Source organism: Saccopteryx leptura, chromosome 3 (assembly GCF_036850995.1).
Source record: "Saccopteryx leptura isolate mSacLep1 chromosome 3, mSacLep1_pri_phased_curated, whole genome shotgun sequence".
NCBI classification, from domain to species: domain Eukaryota; kingdom Metazoa; phylum Chordata; class Mammalia; order Chiroptera; family Emballonuridae; genus Saccopteryx; species Saccopteryx leptura.
This window is the reverse complement of record NC_089505.1, coordinates 365,225,889-365,243,956: the sequence shown is the minus strand read 5'-3', so window position 1 is coordinate 365,243,956 and position 18,068 is coordinate 365,225,889. Positions and strand designations below refer to the sequence as shown.

At 43.8% G+C, this 18,068-nt stretch overlaps 2 protein-coding genes across 4 annotated transcripts in view; one reads left to right on the top strand and one right to left on the bottom strand.

Moving 5' to 3' along the window:
• Positions 1–9,297, bottom strand: part of PHF20L1 (PHD finger protein 20 like 1) — a 78,553-nt gene extending 69,256 nt beyond the window's left edge. Inside the window, exon 1 of the mRNA XM_066379542.1 lies at positions 9,179–9,297. The gene's annotated coding sequence lies outside the window, so the exon portion shown is untranslated. The remainder of the gene's footprint in view (positions 1–9,178) is intronic.
• TMEM71 (transmembrane protein 71) overlaps positions 9,196–18,068 on the top strand; it is a 28,086-nt gene continuing 19,213 nt past the window's right edge. For 2 of the 3 annotated variants that reach the window (XM_066379554.1, XM_066379552.1), the window contains exons 1-6: positions 9,196–9,281; positions 9,332–9,814; positions 11,248–11,329; positions 12,568–12,628; positions 14,949–15,161; positions 16,946–17,118. In XM_066379554.1, the coding sequence (XP_066235651.1) occupies positions 11,284–11,329; positions 12,568–12,628; positions 14,949–15,161; positions 16,946–17,118 (493 nt within the window). In that variant the 5' untranslated portion in view covers positions 9,196–9,281; positions 9,332–9,814; positions 11,248–11,283. The remainder of the gene's footprint in view (positions 9,282–9,331; positions 9,815–11,247; positions 11,330–12,567; positions 12,629–14,948; positions 15,162–16,945; positions 17,119–18,068) is intronic. The other variant, XM_066379553.1, reaches the window with a different exon arrangement.

The window sequence follows — 18,068 nt, the reverse complement described above, 5'->3', positions numbered from 1 at the left end:
TTTCAGCGATGCTAATTAAAGTCTCTTACTGCGGACTGTGTGTCAGAAGCCGCTAGTGATGATGTTCAAAGCAAGGAAATTTTTCTCCAGCACTTAGGCAGTACCAGTGATCAATATTTAACTTTAAACCTAGAGGTAACTAACTAAACCCTGGCATAATCCCTGCTGACCCACAAGCCAGTAGGTAAGAAAAATATGTATCTGTTATGATACATCACTGAAAATTTAAGGCTTTTGTAATTTAAATAAAATACACCCATAAAGGATAATGTAGATTCTATCCACTCGCCACTGTTTTGTTTTGTTTTGCTTTTTCCTTGAGAATCTACCAATCTACCCTGAGAAGATGTTTCTTCTATTTCATTTGGAACTTAACAAAGGACCTCTCTAATAATTCAACTTGAAAAACAGTGGAATCATTATGTAAATGATTCCTGACTTGACTATGTTGTACAGGCAAGTATTCTCAATGGAGTTGATGCCATCGCCCAGACTAGAAGACACATTGGGAATAGGGGTGTATGTGTATTTTTAGTTGTCACATGATTGGAGGAGAGCACTGCTTCAAGTTAGTGATGAGGGACCAGGGCTGCTAGACATGCTGAAATCCACAATGCACTCCCTTATCTTTAAGAATTGTCCCAGATCATATGTATCTTTTTTGAATGTCCCTCCAGACATTCATGTAAGTAAAAAATTAAATAAATAAAAAGTTTGTCATTGTGCTTTTACACAGAAGTGCAAAGTATTTTTGCAAGGTTTTAATAGACAGTCAATTTTCTAGGAATGAAGCTACTGTGTAATATGAGTGAAGATTGCCCTTTTAAGGGACATTACCAAGAATTGATCCCATTTGTCACCAATGGCAAAGCTCTTCATCGTATTTGAGGCACTACTAGAAGGCACCCGTATCACTCTGCATTTTATGGCTGTTGCATTCAGAGGAGACCTAAAATTATGTCCAAGCCCTTGACCACTTTACTTTGTCTCTTGAAAGTCATGACTAAGCACTTATGTATTGAAATATGTTATTTTTATTATGAATTATTTCCATGTTTGTTCATATATTATTATGTCATCCTATTACCGTATTTTTCACTCCATAAGACGCACCTGACCATAAGACACACCTAGCGTTTTAAGGAGGAAAATAAGAAAAAAAATATTCTGAACCAAATGGTGTGTTAAAATATTTAATAAAATACTGTATTTTTCACCCCATAAGATGCACGGGCATATTCCCCTCCACTTTTGGGGAAAAAAGTGCATCTCATGGAGTAAAAAATACAGTAATTTTTGAAAGATATGTGTGTGTAGCTTAAGTTATATCATCTATGAATTTAACTTCAGAGAAGTGCAGAGAGTGTTATATAATATTAACTCTAAAGTGGGTACATTAAGTCTGATAAAACTGATTAACTCATGTAGGCTATCATGTCCTCTTTTGACCATGCAGAATCAAAGGTCAGGGTCAGAGCCAGGTTACAAGATATAGAAACATCTAGAGATGAACTCCCAACCACGCAGAGAGGCTCCGCGTTGCTATGTCCTCTCCCCTCTTCCACCCGCACACCCCTCATCCAGATGGTTAATGATAGCTGTCAGTCACTCCAGCTCCAAATATAGGAAGAAAGAACTTACAGCTGTGTTTGAGCAGAACCAAGCAAGCAGTTTGGACAAATTATCTTGAAACAACGGTCCTTAGGCAGAAATCACTGAACTAAATTCCTCCCACATTAAAATATGAAAATGGAACCATACTGTCTCCTAGAATATTTAACAACTCTATATACCTATTTTATGGGAGGAAAATGTTACTACTAAACACTAGACATTCCCTGATTGCATATAAAACACAAGAACACTATTTGTGTGTATGTGTGTGTGTTGCTTTAATATTTACAATTAGCATCAATGAAGTAAATCATAACAATTCAAAGTTGGGGTTTCTTTTTTTTTTTAATAGACAAAGTTATTAAAAACCTAAACTTCTATAATGGGCACCTTCAGCACATTGCTCAATCCCAGGTAAAAATGGCACTAACATCACTTCCTTCATCTGCTGAAGACCTTACTTGTCTTGTCCCTCTGTCACTGTATCCCTTTACCAACTGACCGGAAGTGAGACTTGTTGCAGAATTAATCTCTAGCAGTTGGACCTCTTGGCCATGTGTGAACCTGACCAAGCGGTATCATCCTTCCCGTATGTCCACACAGCATCTGCTCACATTTCTACTGTATTTCCCATTATGATTTCTGCGTTTACATTCTGCGTTCCTAGAATGAGTGCATTCTAAGAATAAATGGTCTAGACAACTTTGTTTTATATATATGTGTGTGTGTGTGTGTGTGTGTGTGTGTGTGTATTTCTGGAATTTCATATGCTATTTAGAAGCCACTGGGTTTGGGATGTTTTTAAGAATTTTAGACTTGACAGTAGTAATTTTAAGATATCAGTCTCTGCTAATAAAGATCATAAAATGGAAATATATATATGTATATATATATATATTGTGTGTGTGTGTGTGTGTGTGTTTGGCTCATCAAAAGCTTGTAAAAGTAGCAAGAGGCTCGAATGACAAAAAAAATTTTTTTTTTGCGCAGATTGTCAGCAGACCATGAGATATCTCATCCAAGCCTGGACACTTTTAAGAGAGGAAGAAGGTGCTATTAATAATTACACCAGAACAGCTGGTGGATTTCTGGGCACTCCCAGGGAAACTGAGACACATGGTCACGCTACTTAAAACCAGGATGAAATATTAAAGAGAAACCAGGCAAATATTTCCCCAATGAAAAAGCATTGACCAGGGAATCAACTTGGCTTCTCCATGGATTTTCCCCTTTGTATACCATGGCCAAGGACGAGCCCTTCCCGGCCCTCTGTGGATACTCTGCACCTCCCCCGATTTTTACCGTTTGCTGTTACCTCTTCCATGAACTGTATCAGTGCTTCTCCAGTGTTAGTTCACCAGTCATCTACATTAGACTGGGCTGTTTGTTAAAAATGTAACTTCTTGGCCCTGGCCGGTTGGCTCAGCGGTAGAGCGTCGGCCTAGCGTGCGGAGGACCCGGGTTCGATTCCCGGCCAGGGCACACAGGAGAAGCGCCCATTTGCTTCTCCACCCCTCCGCCGCACTTTCCTCTCTGTCTCTCTCTTCCCCTCCCGCAGCCAAGGCTCCATTGGAGCAAAGATGGCCCGGGCGCTGGGGATGGCTCTGTGGCCTCTGCCCCAGGCGCTAGAGTGGCTCTGGTCGCAATATGGCGACGCCCAGGAGGGGCAGAGCATCGCCCCCTGGTGGGCAGAGCGTCGCCCCATGGTGGGCGTGCCGGGTGGATCCCGGTTGGGCGCATGCGGGAGTCTGTCTGACTGTCTCTCCCCATTTCCAGCTTCAGAAAAATGGAAAAAAAAAAAAAAAAAAAAAAAAAAAAATGTAACTTCTTGCCTGACCAGGTGATGGTGCAGTGGATAGAGCATCGGATCGGGATGTGGAGGACACAGGTTCAAGACCCCGAGGTTGCTAGCTTGAGCACGGGCTCATCTGGTTTGAGCAAAAGCTCACCAGCTTAGACCCAAAGTCGCTGGCTCAAGCAAGGGGTTACTCGATTTGCTGTGGCCCCACGGTCAAGGCACATATTAGAAAGCAATCAATGAACAACTAAGGTGTCACAACGAAAAACTAATGATTGATGCTTCTCATCTCTCTCCATTCCTGTCTGTTTGTCCCTGTCTATCCCTCTCTCTGACTCTCTCTCTCTGTCTCTGTAAAAAAAAAAAAAAAAAGTAACTTCTTGAGCCCCAATGTGCATCCTAGGTTTAGAGATTAGAAATCTTCATTTTAAAAACAATTCTACATGATTGTTATGTGCTCAGAGCATCTCTTATGGGTCTCTCGTCTGCATGTGACTGAAATTCAATGCAAGCAGACGTAAGCATAAAAGGAATTCATGTTAGCGGAATTAAGATGGAAAAGGGGGTGGTGTCTGACTTTCGGGGCAGTTTGATTCAGGGTTCAAACGATAACATCTTTCACTCTGCTTACTGTGGGCGGCTTGATCCTTGGGATCCTCTTCCAGACCCCGACAACTTCAGACTTGTCACTACAACAGCCTCATGAGCATAAAAACAAGTCCTACAAAGTCATTCTCTCAATGGCCTAAATGAAGTCAGGTGCCCGCCTCTGACCCAAGCACGGTGGCCATAGGAATAACTTGTATTACTGTATTTTTCGCTCCATAAGACGCACTTTCCCCCCCAAAAGTGGAGGGGAAAATGCCCGTGCGTCTTATGGAGCAAATGTTCTTTTTTTTTTTTTTTTTTTAGCTGCTGTGGGTTCCAGACAACTAGAAGAGTATTTGAACATTAAAGACTCTTCTCATTTGTTAATAACAGTGCTAATGGTTGTTCATCCTGCTGTTGAGTTTACAATGTTGAAATATTATTGTGGTATATTTTATTAAACATTTTAACACAACACTTGGTTCAGATTTCTTTTTTCTTATTTTCCTCCTTAAAACCCTAAGTGTGTCTTATGGTCAGGTCCATCTTATGGAGCGAAAAATACGGTAATTTGTTGTGGACCCAAGTCCAACCTCCAATCAGGAAGATGGGAGTGTACACTAGCTAAAACCTCATACACTGAGAGATGAGAACGGGTGGGTCCTTTGAAGAAAACCGGGATGCTGTTATTTGAAAGACAAATAAGAGCAGCCAGACATCAAAAACAACTAAGATTCATCCCAACTGACTTATACTGACTATAACTCCAAATTACAATTTGCAGCCATCCAACAAAGCTGAGAATACTCTTACAGTCTTCAGAGAGAACAAGAAGAAAAATCAAGCTAGTTATGCAATTCTAAGATGACTTGCCATGATGGGGAGGTGGGGACAGAAACAACCAGGTACCATAGAAAGCTAATGTGCAGTAGAGATACTGTACTGTGGGCGCGGGCTCATTCTGACCCAGCAGATCGAGAAAGACCACATACAGGAAGTGGCATTTGTTGTGAAGGATGAGTACGCCTCAAATACGAGTTCTATGCAGACCCCAAAATTGTTACTACCCTAAAGTCCTTGACGGTTCTGAGTCGAGCTCTGACAAATAAAACACATCATTCTTCCTCCATTTCTTTCCCACAGCATTTATTGAACATCTGCCATGTGCCAAGTACAGTGCTCAGGCCTAAGGAGCTTAATAAAGAAGTTTCATTGCTGATCCCAAGGCACTTAACCAGTGTAGTCAGGGAGACCAACATACCGACAGGTAATTTTGATACAGTATAAGTAGCAAAAATCAAAAAATCAAAATGAAAAGTAGCATGCAGGATGATCAAGGTGAGAATATGTGCTCTAAGAGGTCCCTTGCATTTTGTCTAAGTGGCTGTCCCCTTGATCAGGGCCAGGACACTGCCTGACGTTCAGATGAAACAATTCCTTCGGAAGGCGGAAGGAAGAGGCTTGGCCAGGGCGGAGAATGTGGTAGCACCTGGTTGCCATGGCCCATGGTTTTGCCATAATAGAAAACACTGAGGCAACACAACTTTGTGGTTAGGTATTAGATTACTTCCTCTTTTGCATTTTTGCAAAACAGTCAACAGAGCCAGTTTCACTAGGCTGAGGTTAAACACCCTTTGATTTTCATCATTTCTTTCCCTTTTTTTTTTGAACAAGAGGCGTCATGAAGACCAGAAGAGATTGTTAAAATTCTAAAGGAATCAGGACATTAACTTGCTCCTTGCTACAGTTTTTTAATAGCAACTTAAAATATGAAAGCATGTTAGAGCTAGAGATTTGGAACAGAGCCAGAGGTTATAAATTAGGCCTGACACTATTACCAGAATGTTCGGGGGACAGACACGTCTCTGATTCCCTGTTTCTCACAGGCAAATGGAAATTTTAAATCCACTTCACAGAGTTGTTTTGAGGATTAAATTAGATAGAACGTGCCTTCCATGTTTTATAAGTGAAAATTGATATGCAAATGCCAGGTGTTTCCCAACATTCCTTTCTCACTCTTCCCAGGGCTCCTGGTACCTAGTCATCGTTATCTCTCAGGCTAGTCCCACTTGCTCTCTTTATTGATTCCATGGAAACGCATTTTCTGAGGGCTTACTTTGCGTCCAGTCCTGTGTTTGCTCCTGAGGATTACGGAGATGAATAAGACACTGTTCTGGTCACCAAAAATGTAATCTTTATTAAAAACTTTATTGTAAGGTTCTCACTAGCTAATCAGTTTCTCAATCCTCCTTCTCTGTCCCACCTCTTGTTTCTCAGGCTTTCTCCATCTCTCCCTCTCTTTCCCTCTCTCTCTCTCTTTTTGTTTTTGTTTTTGTTGTTGTTTGTTTGTTTGTTTATTTTTCTGAAGTTGGAAACGGGGAGGCAGTCAGACAGACTCCCGCATGCGCCTGACCGGGATCCACCCGGCACGCCCACCAGGGGGCGATGCTCTGCCTATCTGGGGCATTGCTCTGTTGCAACCAGAGCCATTCTAGCGCCTGAGGCAGAGGCCACAGAGCCGTCCTCAGCGCCCGGGCCAACTTTGCTCCAATGGAGCCTTGGCTGCGGGAGGGGAAGAGAGAGACAGAGAGGAAGGAGAGGGGGAAGGGTGGAGAAGCAGATGGGTGCTTCTCCTGTGTGCCCTGGCCGGGAATCAAACCCGGGACTCCTGCACGCCAGGCCGACGCTGTACCATTGAGCCAACCGGCCAGGGCCCTCTCTCTCTCTCTTAAAAAAATAAAAAGTATTCCCACTGCAATTCAAATATGAACCCTGATCAAACAGTAAGGACAGGTCTGGAGCATTTTTGAGAAACAGGAATTACAGTTGCAAGAAATACTATATAAATCCTAAAAAGGCACATTAGCAACAAAGGGAGTTTGAGATTATCTGTGAGAAAAATCAAATCCAAAGGCAAATAATAAAAGTATGGCAATGAATCTGTGTAGAAATTGCAGGCTATAAAAATCAGAAGGAAACCAGTAGAGATTTCATTCTTCTGTCACCATCTGAACATGAGATACTCCAATATCGTTAAAAGGAAATTAAAGTGGGCCAGTTTCAATAAAGCTGTATCTATCCTGGCTTGCCATTTTTCTGATTTCTTTGTCTTTTCTTAGTATACTACTCAAAACTGAAATATGATGTTCCCCAAATATTTTTATATAAATCTCCATCCCTAGCCTCACCTTAGCGACAGGCAAAATAACCTCTAGTGTCAATTCTGATCTTACAATGTGATCACAACTCCCATTGCCAACATAATGTAGTTCTCACGAAACCAAGCAGTTTGAAAATTCTTTCTGGGCCATGCCCATGAATTACTCATATGACACATATTCCCAAGAAATGGATAGTCAAGGTGCCAGAGGGATGGGGTATGTTTAAAAAAAAAAATGCAGGTATGAATATTAGCACAGAGAGCTGATTGGAATCAAATAGATACAAATGTGTTGACTGTTTTTGTATAGCCAGAGACATGCCAGCTTGGTACCATAATAATTATGACAAGGCTTCAAAGGGCCTCTCCACTTTCCAGTTTCTAAGAACAGGAAGTAGACTGAGATTTGTGGGCAGAGGCAGAGTCGGGGGTCTTGAGGAAGCCAGGAATCCCCCTTCCTCTGGAAGACAGGAGCCAAGCCTGGAAGGAGGAGGATGAGAAACAGAAGGATGGGAGAAACAGAAAGAGGATGGAAAGGAGGAGAGCTAGCTATGAATTAGAGGAAAGAGAAGCCCAGACTCTCAGAACAGCTGTGGAGCAGAATGGCTATCTGGTAAACCTAGACACAGGCTTGAGTAAATGTAAATAAATGTGCCTGTATTCTAATGACGACACAACAGCAGCACAGACATATTGACCAAGTGGCCCGGAATAACAGATGGATCAAAAGGTAACATTTGTTAGGATTATGTATTATTAGTTATCTATTGTTGTATAAAAAGTTACCCCCAAACTTGGTGTCTTAAAACACTACGTATGACCACACAGTGTCAGAGGGTCAGGAATCTGGGCAATGCTAAACTGGCTCCTCTGCTTCTGGGTGTTTTTCAGCCTGCGATCAAAGTGTCAGTTGGGACAACAGTCATCTCAGGGCTCAGCTAGAGAAGGATCCACTTCCCGGCTCACTCACGTGGCTGTTGGCTGGATACTTACTTGGCTCTTAAGCTGAAGACCTCAGTTCCTCACAGGCATTTGAGACAACGATCAGACCCTTGCCATGCGGGCTTCTCCAGCATGGTGGCTTACCTCATCAAAGTGTGCAAACCAAGAAGGTAACAAAGGGTCCAGCAAGACAAAAGCCGCAGTCTTTTGTAGCCTAATCATGATAGGTGACAGCCTACCACTTTTGTCTTATTCTATTCTGGAGAAGGTAGTTTCAACCCATTCTCAAGGGAGGGGATTACTCGTGGATCCTTGAGGGCCATCTTTGAAAGCTGCCTCCCATAGGACAAGCTCTCCTGACAGCATCTGCTGCCTGAGGCAGGTTCTAGAGAAGGTCCTGCCTGGGGCATCATCTGAAGGGGAAAGGGAACCCCCAGCCAGAGTGAGATGAACTTTTCCACCAGCCTGACCGACGGGGGCCTACGGAGCTGACTTACAGGAGACAAATGAAGAATACATCTTGCATCCAGCTGGCCTGGCGCATCAGGCACAACTGAGCCTGAGGACTCACTTATTTCTCATTTCTTCTTTCTCATTTCATTTTCCCAATCACCCTTCAAAATATCAATCATAACATTTATAGTTGAGAAACCTGCAGCCCCAACAGGCTAAGTCACAACTCTGGGCACACGTGGCTAGGATGAAAGACAGGAGTTTGAATCTCAGTCTAAGTCCAAAGCCCACACTCTTTCCATGACCCAGTCAGTGTGCCTCTGTGTTGCCAGAACATGGATGTTTTTCATTACTTACAACAACAGAGGTCTGTAGGGACCCCCTCCCCCACCAAGATCCAGTTCTTTGAGCTCCACTAAAATATAAATACAAAATGTAAACTGTCACCCACAAATAGTTTCCTATGAAGACCAACCTTTGCTGGATTGTCATATTCCCAGGGCAGACATTTTATAAGATCAGGCTCCTGGTGCTCAATAGCATTCTGAATTTGATCACGTCGGTGTATTACCACCACTACATTTCATTGACCTGAACAAAGCACGACGCCGCGCTATTCATACTGAAAGTGGCCAGAAGATGAGAAACAAGAAGTGTGGCCTCTTTGAGTTTGTCTCGTGCTCTTGCAGCTCGGAGCGCTGAGGAAGCTCAGACAGGGTCTCTGTGGTGACCGTGACCGTGGTGTACCCAGCTGGCCTGGCTCAGGGACTGCACAGGTGACCGTGACCGTGGTGTACCCAGCTGGCCTGGCTCAGGGACTGCACACCCCCCGCTGCCGGTCCAGGAGTCCAGGAGACAGACAGTCCCAAGTCCTCACCACGCTCCTCAGTGTGAATGTCACTGATGTGAGCCCAACAGGAAGTATGACCTCATTCTGCCACTCTGCCTCTGGTTTCGCAGGCTGTTTTTGAAAGAAAACAAAAGCAGTTTTAAGGCTGACTTTCCCTAGTACTACGTGTTCTTCTGTTCTAGGAAACGATCAAAAGATCAACAGGCGGCCGAAGACAGAAGTTCACTGCAGACGCCTGCACACGACCTGGTGGTTGTGCAGGCGCCTCTTCCCGGGAGGGAAAGAGGAGATCTCCCTTTATGAAGAGACGTCTGCACCTGTTGAGACTCTGACATCATTTTCGACTGAAGAACTGCTCAGTCCTGGATTTCTCCACCTTTTGTCAGACTCAGGAAGCTTCGTATTTTCAGTAATTATTCTATTATCTATTATTATCTTTCCCTTGGAAGGAAGACTGGGGGACTCCCTTTGGAAAGAACATGTGTGGGCAAATTATTTTTCAACACAGATTTGTTGCTTTGATGGAACTGGTAGATAGGCTCTGTTTCTTAAAAACTTTTAGAGCTGTAACTGAAGCCTTTTTCGGTGTTACTAATACTCGTTTAACTGTTAGTGTACTGCCAATAGCCTGCTACACGTATCTGTAAGATACAGCCATCAGACCTTGCTTTTCTGCTTGCAGGACTTGTAAGCTTCCAATTAAACTTAATGCTTGGGGATGACTAACATAGGGTAATTTGGGCTGGACATAGTCATAGCTTATTGAGCAAAAATCAAAGGGACAGTGGCATACTACTATATTACAGGGAAGCAGAATTATTTTATATTTCTAATAAATGAGATCCATGAATGAGTGCTTTACTTTAGAGCTCACTCAAGGAATGCCAGAGAGTTCTCCTAACTTATCTAAAGGTTTCTATAAGCCAGGATCAATATTTTCAAACAGGTTTTATATCTGATTTGTTGGAAGAATCAGTCTAGAGCTACTATCCTGGTTTAATTTTGTGTTCTCACAGCTTATCAAAACAACGTGTTAATAATGATCACATTTTAGAAATGCGGTTAGAGATGGTGAATCAGAAAAGCATTCAGGTCTACCTTATAAAGTCGTTAGGACAGTGGTTTCTACAGAGTTGAAGGGGTAACGGAAGGTTAACTACGTGATGAGTAGTCAGTGATCATAGTGGACGTAATTTACACACTTGGAGATGTGTTTAATTTGTCACTGAGAATGTACATAGTATGTTCATGAGAACTGAGTTGTGGAATCTGCCCAGTGGTGCACTATTTTTAGTGCAATGCTGCATATGCTGCCCAGGAATGTCCAGGCTGATAGCAGGTACCAAAGACCACTGGCTCGCTCTGTGACTACCTGTCAATGGTTCAAGGTGGTGGATAAGAGATGGACACCAATCCCAAGCATTATTTGAAACGTGATAATGAGGTGGATGTGTTTTTGATGATGAAAATACAAATAAGTTAATTTAGCAGGCTCTGGAACCAATCTTTTTTTTTCAGCTGTCTTTATCAAATAACTCATTTTTATTATTTTATTTTGATTACACATTAGCCTTTGCAAGTCTGGATTTCTCAAAGAAAATGTTGATGTTATTTCCAGGAAAAGATCATTTTGATGCATGGAGGAAGACAGTGTAATGCAAGAGCGTAGGGCCCGACACAACCTCAGTGGTCTTTCAATCCTGTCCCCAGCCTCCCACCCTATATCTCTGTATTATTTCAGTATACAAATCCAACTGGTGCAATTAGTAGATGCCATCTGTTTTGGCATTGCTTTTCTATTTTTAATATGTAATCCACCTTTTTTTTTAACGTCTCTTGCAGAAAATCTGTGAAGTTTGAACAAGCAGCCCTCCCAAGATGTACCGAATATCTCAGCTGATGTCAACACCAGTGGCAAGTCAATGTGGGCGAATTGCTACGCGCAATTATCCTCTGAATGATTAGACTTCTTTTAGCAATTTCCTTGCTTTGATTTTGCTGATACTCATACCATTAACCATCTGTCAGTCGCTTGTGCTTCTTAAATGCCAGTGTTCCCTTTGGCAATGATTTTGATTTCATTTCTTTCCTTGAGAGAAATGTGATATTTTTCCTTTTAGCAGGAAAAAAAAAATTACTGTTTTTTTTTTTAAGATGCCTGAGCATAGATGTAAAAGGACATTGTTTATCAGCTACTATTAAGATGCAAAACTGTCTTTAAAAAGCTACAGAATGATTTTGATAGCTACTTGCAGAAAACAAGGGCGTTGTTAAAAAACGGTAGTGGTTTCAAGTTTCTTCCTTCCTCCTGTCATTTTCTACCCAAACCCTGCTTCTAACCCCCCCTCACACGCTGACTGTTTTCTCCTCATAAATCAACTAGCCCAAGTTGAACGTCTACATTCCAGTCTGCTTAGAAATAAATTGCCAGTAACGGAATCAAGTTTCTCTGAGCCTGTCTAGGACAAGTATTTGTACCATCTCTGTATAACAGAAAATTCTGCTTCACAGTTTAAAATACTGATTAACTACAACTTTCCCCAGTTGGACTCTGTTGCTCTGCTTTTGGTTACACTGGAAGGAATGGGGGGATGCCTTTTTTTTTTTTCCTTAATTAAGAATACTCACAGTCTTCACACATTAGAAAATCATTTATATGAAACAAAACTTTATTTCTTTCCCTCCACCAATGCCTTCTGCTCATTATTTTACAATGAAACGTGCCTTTTAAAATGCGCTAATGAGAGAGATTCTGAGCAGATGATTGAATTCCTCAAATTACTGAGTAAGCTGAAATAACCAGCACGTTGGGCAACTGATTGGGGTTTTCTCTCTCTTTGCACAAGATGTTTTCTTCCTCCCTTTCATGACGAGTCAGTTTGATGCTAATGATTTATTATTGCCTCGTCCTGCACTGAGGGGCCTCCAAAGGCGCCCTGAGCAGAGGAAACAGGAGACAGACACCCCTACGATGTTTCTGGCTTCCCGCAAGGGCCAGGTGACAGGTTGTGTTAGTGCCGACTCGATGGACGGCTGCACCCGTGGGGGAGTCTGTGCAGAGGCTGGGACAGCCGCTCCTCGCACCTCTGCGCCTCCACCGTCTGCACCCTGCGTGCTGGGGAGGGCGGTACATGTCTTCTCCTCTCCCGTTTGTTTCCGCAGGTTCTTCGGGGTCCGAGAGAGAATTCGCCAGGGTGCTCTCTCCCCAGTGCCTTTTCCCAAGGTATTGTGTGGGGCTTTTCACAAGTAAAATCAATCAGCTGCTCTCCCTGTCTGCACCGTTTGGTTGTAATCCCGGTTTAAGAGCCTTAGTTTTAGGTATCGTCCAGTTGGGTATGGGTGTATATCTTCAGCCTCAGGCACACACAGAAGGAAGCCGGGCCCACGCTGAGAATGGATGTGTGGGGGGAGAGGTGGATATGCAGGGGAATGAGCACATTTCTGTTTGGTGAGTGGAGAAACTACTGAATACTGATGCATGGCTACTTTTTCTCAAATTTACATCCTCTGCAATACGCTTTCTCTGTCTCCCTTTGCAAGAGCAACAAGTTTCTATACCGGTGTGCAAGCTGGCCCAGTTTCACACTCCACTGAAACGTGTGGGGTCTCCCGTCTTGTTCGATTTCTGCAATGAAGTCTCTTTTCCTTCCTTCTTCCCCCCACCCCCATCCCAGGTGTCCGTGTCTGTCTTTTACTCCCCGCGCAAGCACCAGAGGATGCTTCTCATCTCTCCTTTCCTGTCTGTCTGTCCCTATCTATCCCTCTCTCTGACTCTCCCTCTGTCTCTGAAAAAAAAAATACAACTTAGCACTTTGCGAAGTGTGCTGATGGTACCAAGGGATCACCGTGGGTGCTAGGACCTGCCCTTGTTGTAAATTCTAGGCCTCCTATTGCTATCAATGCATCAGCCAAGGATGAACAGGCAGGCCACGTGGGAAGAGCAAGTGCTTCAGAGTCAGATAGACCAGGGTTCAAATCCTAGCTCTGCTGCTTTCTAGCTATGTGGCTATGTAAAGTATCCAAGTCATTTGCCCTTCTGCATGTCACTCCCCCCCCCCCCCCACCGCTGCACAATGAAGATAATAATGCTTAGCTTTTAGGGAGGTTTGTTTAAAGGAGATAAAGAATTAAGTATGAGTCAGGTCCATGGTAAGTTTTCAACACTAAATAATCTCTATTTAAAATAGCATCACTAACTTTAGTGCAGGAATTCATTATGGATAGGCTTAACAGTGGTAGAGTGTCGGCCTGTCGTGCAGGAGTCCCAGGTTCGATTCCCGGCCAGGGCACACAGGAGAAGTGCCCATCTGCTTCTCCACCCCTCCCCCTCTCCTTCCTCTCTGTCTCTCTCTTCCCCTCCCACAGCCAAGGCTCCATTGGAGCAAAGTTGGCCTGGGCGCTGAGGATGGCTCTATGGCCTCTGCCTCAGGCGTTAGAATGGCTCTGGATGCAGCAGAGCGACGCCCCAGATGGGCAGAGCATCGCCCCCTGATGGGCATGCCAGGTGGATCCCGGTCTGGTGCATGCGGGAGTCTGTCTGACTGCCTCCCCGTTTCCAACTTCAGAAAAATACAAAAAAAAAAAGATAATAATAAAAATAAAAATGTACTAGAAGTTCAGTGGAACATGAGGGTGCCTTCCAATTGTACAGACGGGTGATTGTTTTTCAAACTTAAGACATGTATAGATTTACTTCGCTAAATTGAAGAGACTTCCTTGATACCAAATGACGGGAGGTAACTAAGCAACCATTTGTGCAGCTGACCCAGAGGGAAGCTGGCAAAGGCTAAAGCTAAAAAGATCTCATTGACTGCATGCTCACCCTATAACTCCTCTGTGTCTGGTGGCTGCGGAGTTCCATTTATCTATTACAGTGACAAGGGTAAGGATACAGTGTGTACAGGGCTGTTCAAAGTCAGGGGGTAGAGTAGATTATGAACTTCCAAGACCGCAGAGAGGCTGTTTTGCAATTTTTCCACCCCCCCCCCCCAGTTGACTAACATGAAGGGGTCAGGTGCATTGCTTGGTGAAGAAGCTGATGAGCCATAATATAGTCACCAAAGTGTTTACAATGGAAAGAAGCACTAAATGTTCTGCAGCTCATGCTCTCGCAGGTGAGGAGCTGAGCCCAGAAGATTAAGAACGACGTTCTTAGGGTCACAGAAGGAATCGGTAGCCACGAATGCAGAGAGGCGTTTTCCTTCACGGTGACTGGAAATGTGGATTCTGTAAGACTGGACGTTCTGGACAGAGATTTAAAGGACTTTCCTTCTTAATCCGGTCACCTTTTTCATCCAGTCCGCTGGCCCCCACCCCTCTGGCAACCATTCATCCGAGTTCTGTTTCTGTTCTGCTTGTTTACTTTATTCTTTAGATTCCAACATTTCGGTGAAATCATATGGGATTTGTCTTTCTCTGTCTGGCTTGTTGCACTTAGCATATCATGCCTTCCAGGTCCAGCCATGCTGTCACAAATGGTAAGATGCCATCCTTCTTTGTGGCCAAGTAATATTCCGTTGTGTATATCTCTATTCCCTCTGTAGTTTTACCCGGGATTTCCTGGATGGCGACAGCTCCTTTGACTGCTGCTCCCTAGACCCGCTGACAGGCTCCTACCTTCCCTGTCGTCGAAGCCCCAGGCTCCTCACCAATGGCTACTACATTTGGACAGAAGACAGTTTCCTCTGCGGCAGAGATGGCAACATAACCCTGAGCCCATCCCAGACCAGTGTGATGTACAAGGAGAGCTCAGTCCGGTGAGTAGAATGTATTACACAGAAAAAAATCAGAAGTCTGATCCCTTCCTCAGTTATTCACGCGCTCATTTGCTCATTGAGCACGCATTGATAAGGAGCCCGTGACTGCTCCCGACCGTGGAGACACAAAGGCTGATTAAGGGGTATGTCTAGCCTGCGGGGAAACAAACAGCAGGTAGAGGTCTGAATAGGGCGAAATGAGGGAAAAGGAAGACAGCTGGTTTTACCTGGGGGAACAGGTTCAAACGAATTTCCTAGAGATGATGATGAGTGATGTGAATCTGGAGAGATGTGGGACGTGCGAAAGGAGACTTCTGGAGAGAGATCTGAGAGACCTGGATACAATCTGGGGAATGGCAAATTGTTTGGTAAAACTACAACTTAGGCCTGACCAGGTGGTGGCACAGTGGATAGAGTGTCGGACTGGGATGCGGAGGACCCAGGTTCGAGACCCCGAGGTCGCCAGCTTGAGCGTGGGCTCATCTGGTTTGAGCAAAGCTCACCAGCTTGGACCCAAGGTCGCTGGCTTGAGCAAGGGGTTACTCGGTCTGCTGAAGGCCCGCAGTCAAGGCACATAGGAGAAAGCAATCAATGAACAACTAAGGTGTCGCAACGAAAAACTAATGATTGGTGCTTCTCATCTCTCTCCGTTCCTGTCTGTCCCTATCTATCCCTCTCTCTGACTCTCTGTCTCTGAAAGAAAAAATACAACTTAGGGTGAAAAGAACTGGTCTGCAAGAAATAAGACGGGGGGCAGAGGCAGAAGCTGGTGGAGGGGTCCATTCGAGGCTGAGGAGTCTGGGGGTTATTCTGGAGATAAAGAGGAACCACTGACAAACTGTCAGATTTCCCCTGAGCAAGAGGACACTGATAGCGATGGAGAGGATGGATTGGTGGGGCTCCGGTAGTGTGTAGAGTCCAAATCTTTCAGAAACGCAAACAACTATGTCATCACTGCGCCCTTGTCCTGGACATACATATGTCAGTGATCTCCCTCTGCTCGAACATGAAATTTCATCTCCTTCCCTTAGCACTCTGGGTTCTTCACGACCAGCTTCTTTTTAGCTTTCTAGCCTCAGTTCCCAGCATGATCCAATATGGGAGTCACCTATGCTTCAACGAACAGGTCAGACTACCCTGTGCAGCTCCCAGCGCTGCTAATTCACAAAGCTTCCCCGGACTCCTAACAGAGCCCCTCCTGGTGCTCTTGTAGCTGATGCCTTCAACTAGCAGCCCCTAGTTAATTCGACCAGAGCATGCATCCCCCCAACAGCACAGCAACAGAGCGGAGAGTGTGGAGCCAGACTGCCTGGGTGTGCGTCTCAGCTATGACCTCAAACAAGCCGCTCAACCTCTTCGTGACTCAGTTTCTTGATTTGAACAATGTGATAACAGTGGTGCCTACCTCACAGGGCCACCCGGAGGGTCATGTGAGTTACTCTACGTAAACCACTAAGAAAGACACCTGGCGCAGAATAAGCTCTGTGAAAGTGTTAGCTCTGTCTGCATTGTTCCTGTCCTTCTTCCATACTAGACTGTAAATGATTTGTGCCCAGGGTTTTGTCTTATATCTTGGTATCCTGGACATTGATGCAAGCCCCTGGCACACACAGACACTTAAGAAACTTCTGTGGCATTAATAGAGGGAAGAAAGTAAATGAGCTCCGTGGACCTGAATTGTAGAGATGTCCTCGGTTGATCAAATCACGTTCGCTCGATTCTCTGTTTGGAACCTGAGGTGATGGCTGTTCCTTATCTGCCAGGTCATTTTCATTTCTTTCCAGAATCTTCAGGAAGAAAAGGAGAATCCGCCGTTCTTTCTCTTCGCTCTTCGACCTCAGTGCCTCTGAATCCTGGCTGCATGGGAGCCTCTTTGGGGATGTCGACTCTTCCCCAGGTGACGACATCTGGTTGGAGGGAGTCAGCAGGCTCAACGTGCATCATGGCAGTGACAGTGGTGAGTTTGACTCTCCTTTTCCGAATGAGCAGGAGCAACACTTGGTCCTGGGCCAATGCAAAACCCGCAGACGGCTGTCATTTTGGTGGAGAGGATGAGCCACATTTAAAAATTCATCTAAAGTTCTCTCCACACTACTTATATGATCCAAATACATGTTATGTCCTGCAAAAAAATAGCCTAAAATTTAAATGTGTAAATTACTAAGTTGATAAAACCTGAAAAATATTTGCACGTCTCCAAGATAACTTTTCTATATGGGATAATGGTGGAGACAGGATACTGGAGTCAGAATTCAAGTCCTAGTTTGGGCACATTGTGGTAGGTACTTAACATTACTAATTCTCAGTTTCTTCATTTTTATAACAAGATATGCATGCATAGTATGATAATAATATATTTACATATTATATCGGTATATATGATACTAATACATGAAATATTTCTGTTGAAAGCTATGCTGTATGTATATATTAGACATATCATATGTCTTTCATAATACACATTATATAATATTATCACATGTAAATATGTATGAATATACACATACATGTATATAAAACACAGTGTACTGTAATGGAAGCTCAAAGTATATCTTAATATTCAATGAGACAGTACATACCAGGCACAGTTCCATGCTTGATATTCAATAAGTTGTAGTTATAACTGTTTTTAGTGCTAGAAAGGAAACAAGGGATATTTAGTGGGCGGCGCCTACCACCTGCCAGACAAGCACTGGGTCTAGGGATACAGGTGAGCACAAATTACATAGCCCTTGTTTCTACTTTACTGGGGCAAGGTGTGGGGTCTGGGCTTTTGTTAGATAATTTCATAAACAAATACAAAACAAAGTTGTGGTAAGTAAGTGCCATGAAGTAAAGGTATATAATGTAATGGGAGATTCGCAACAACATCGAGTCCCTATTATTCTTATCCCCATTTTACAGAAG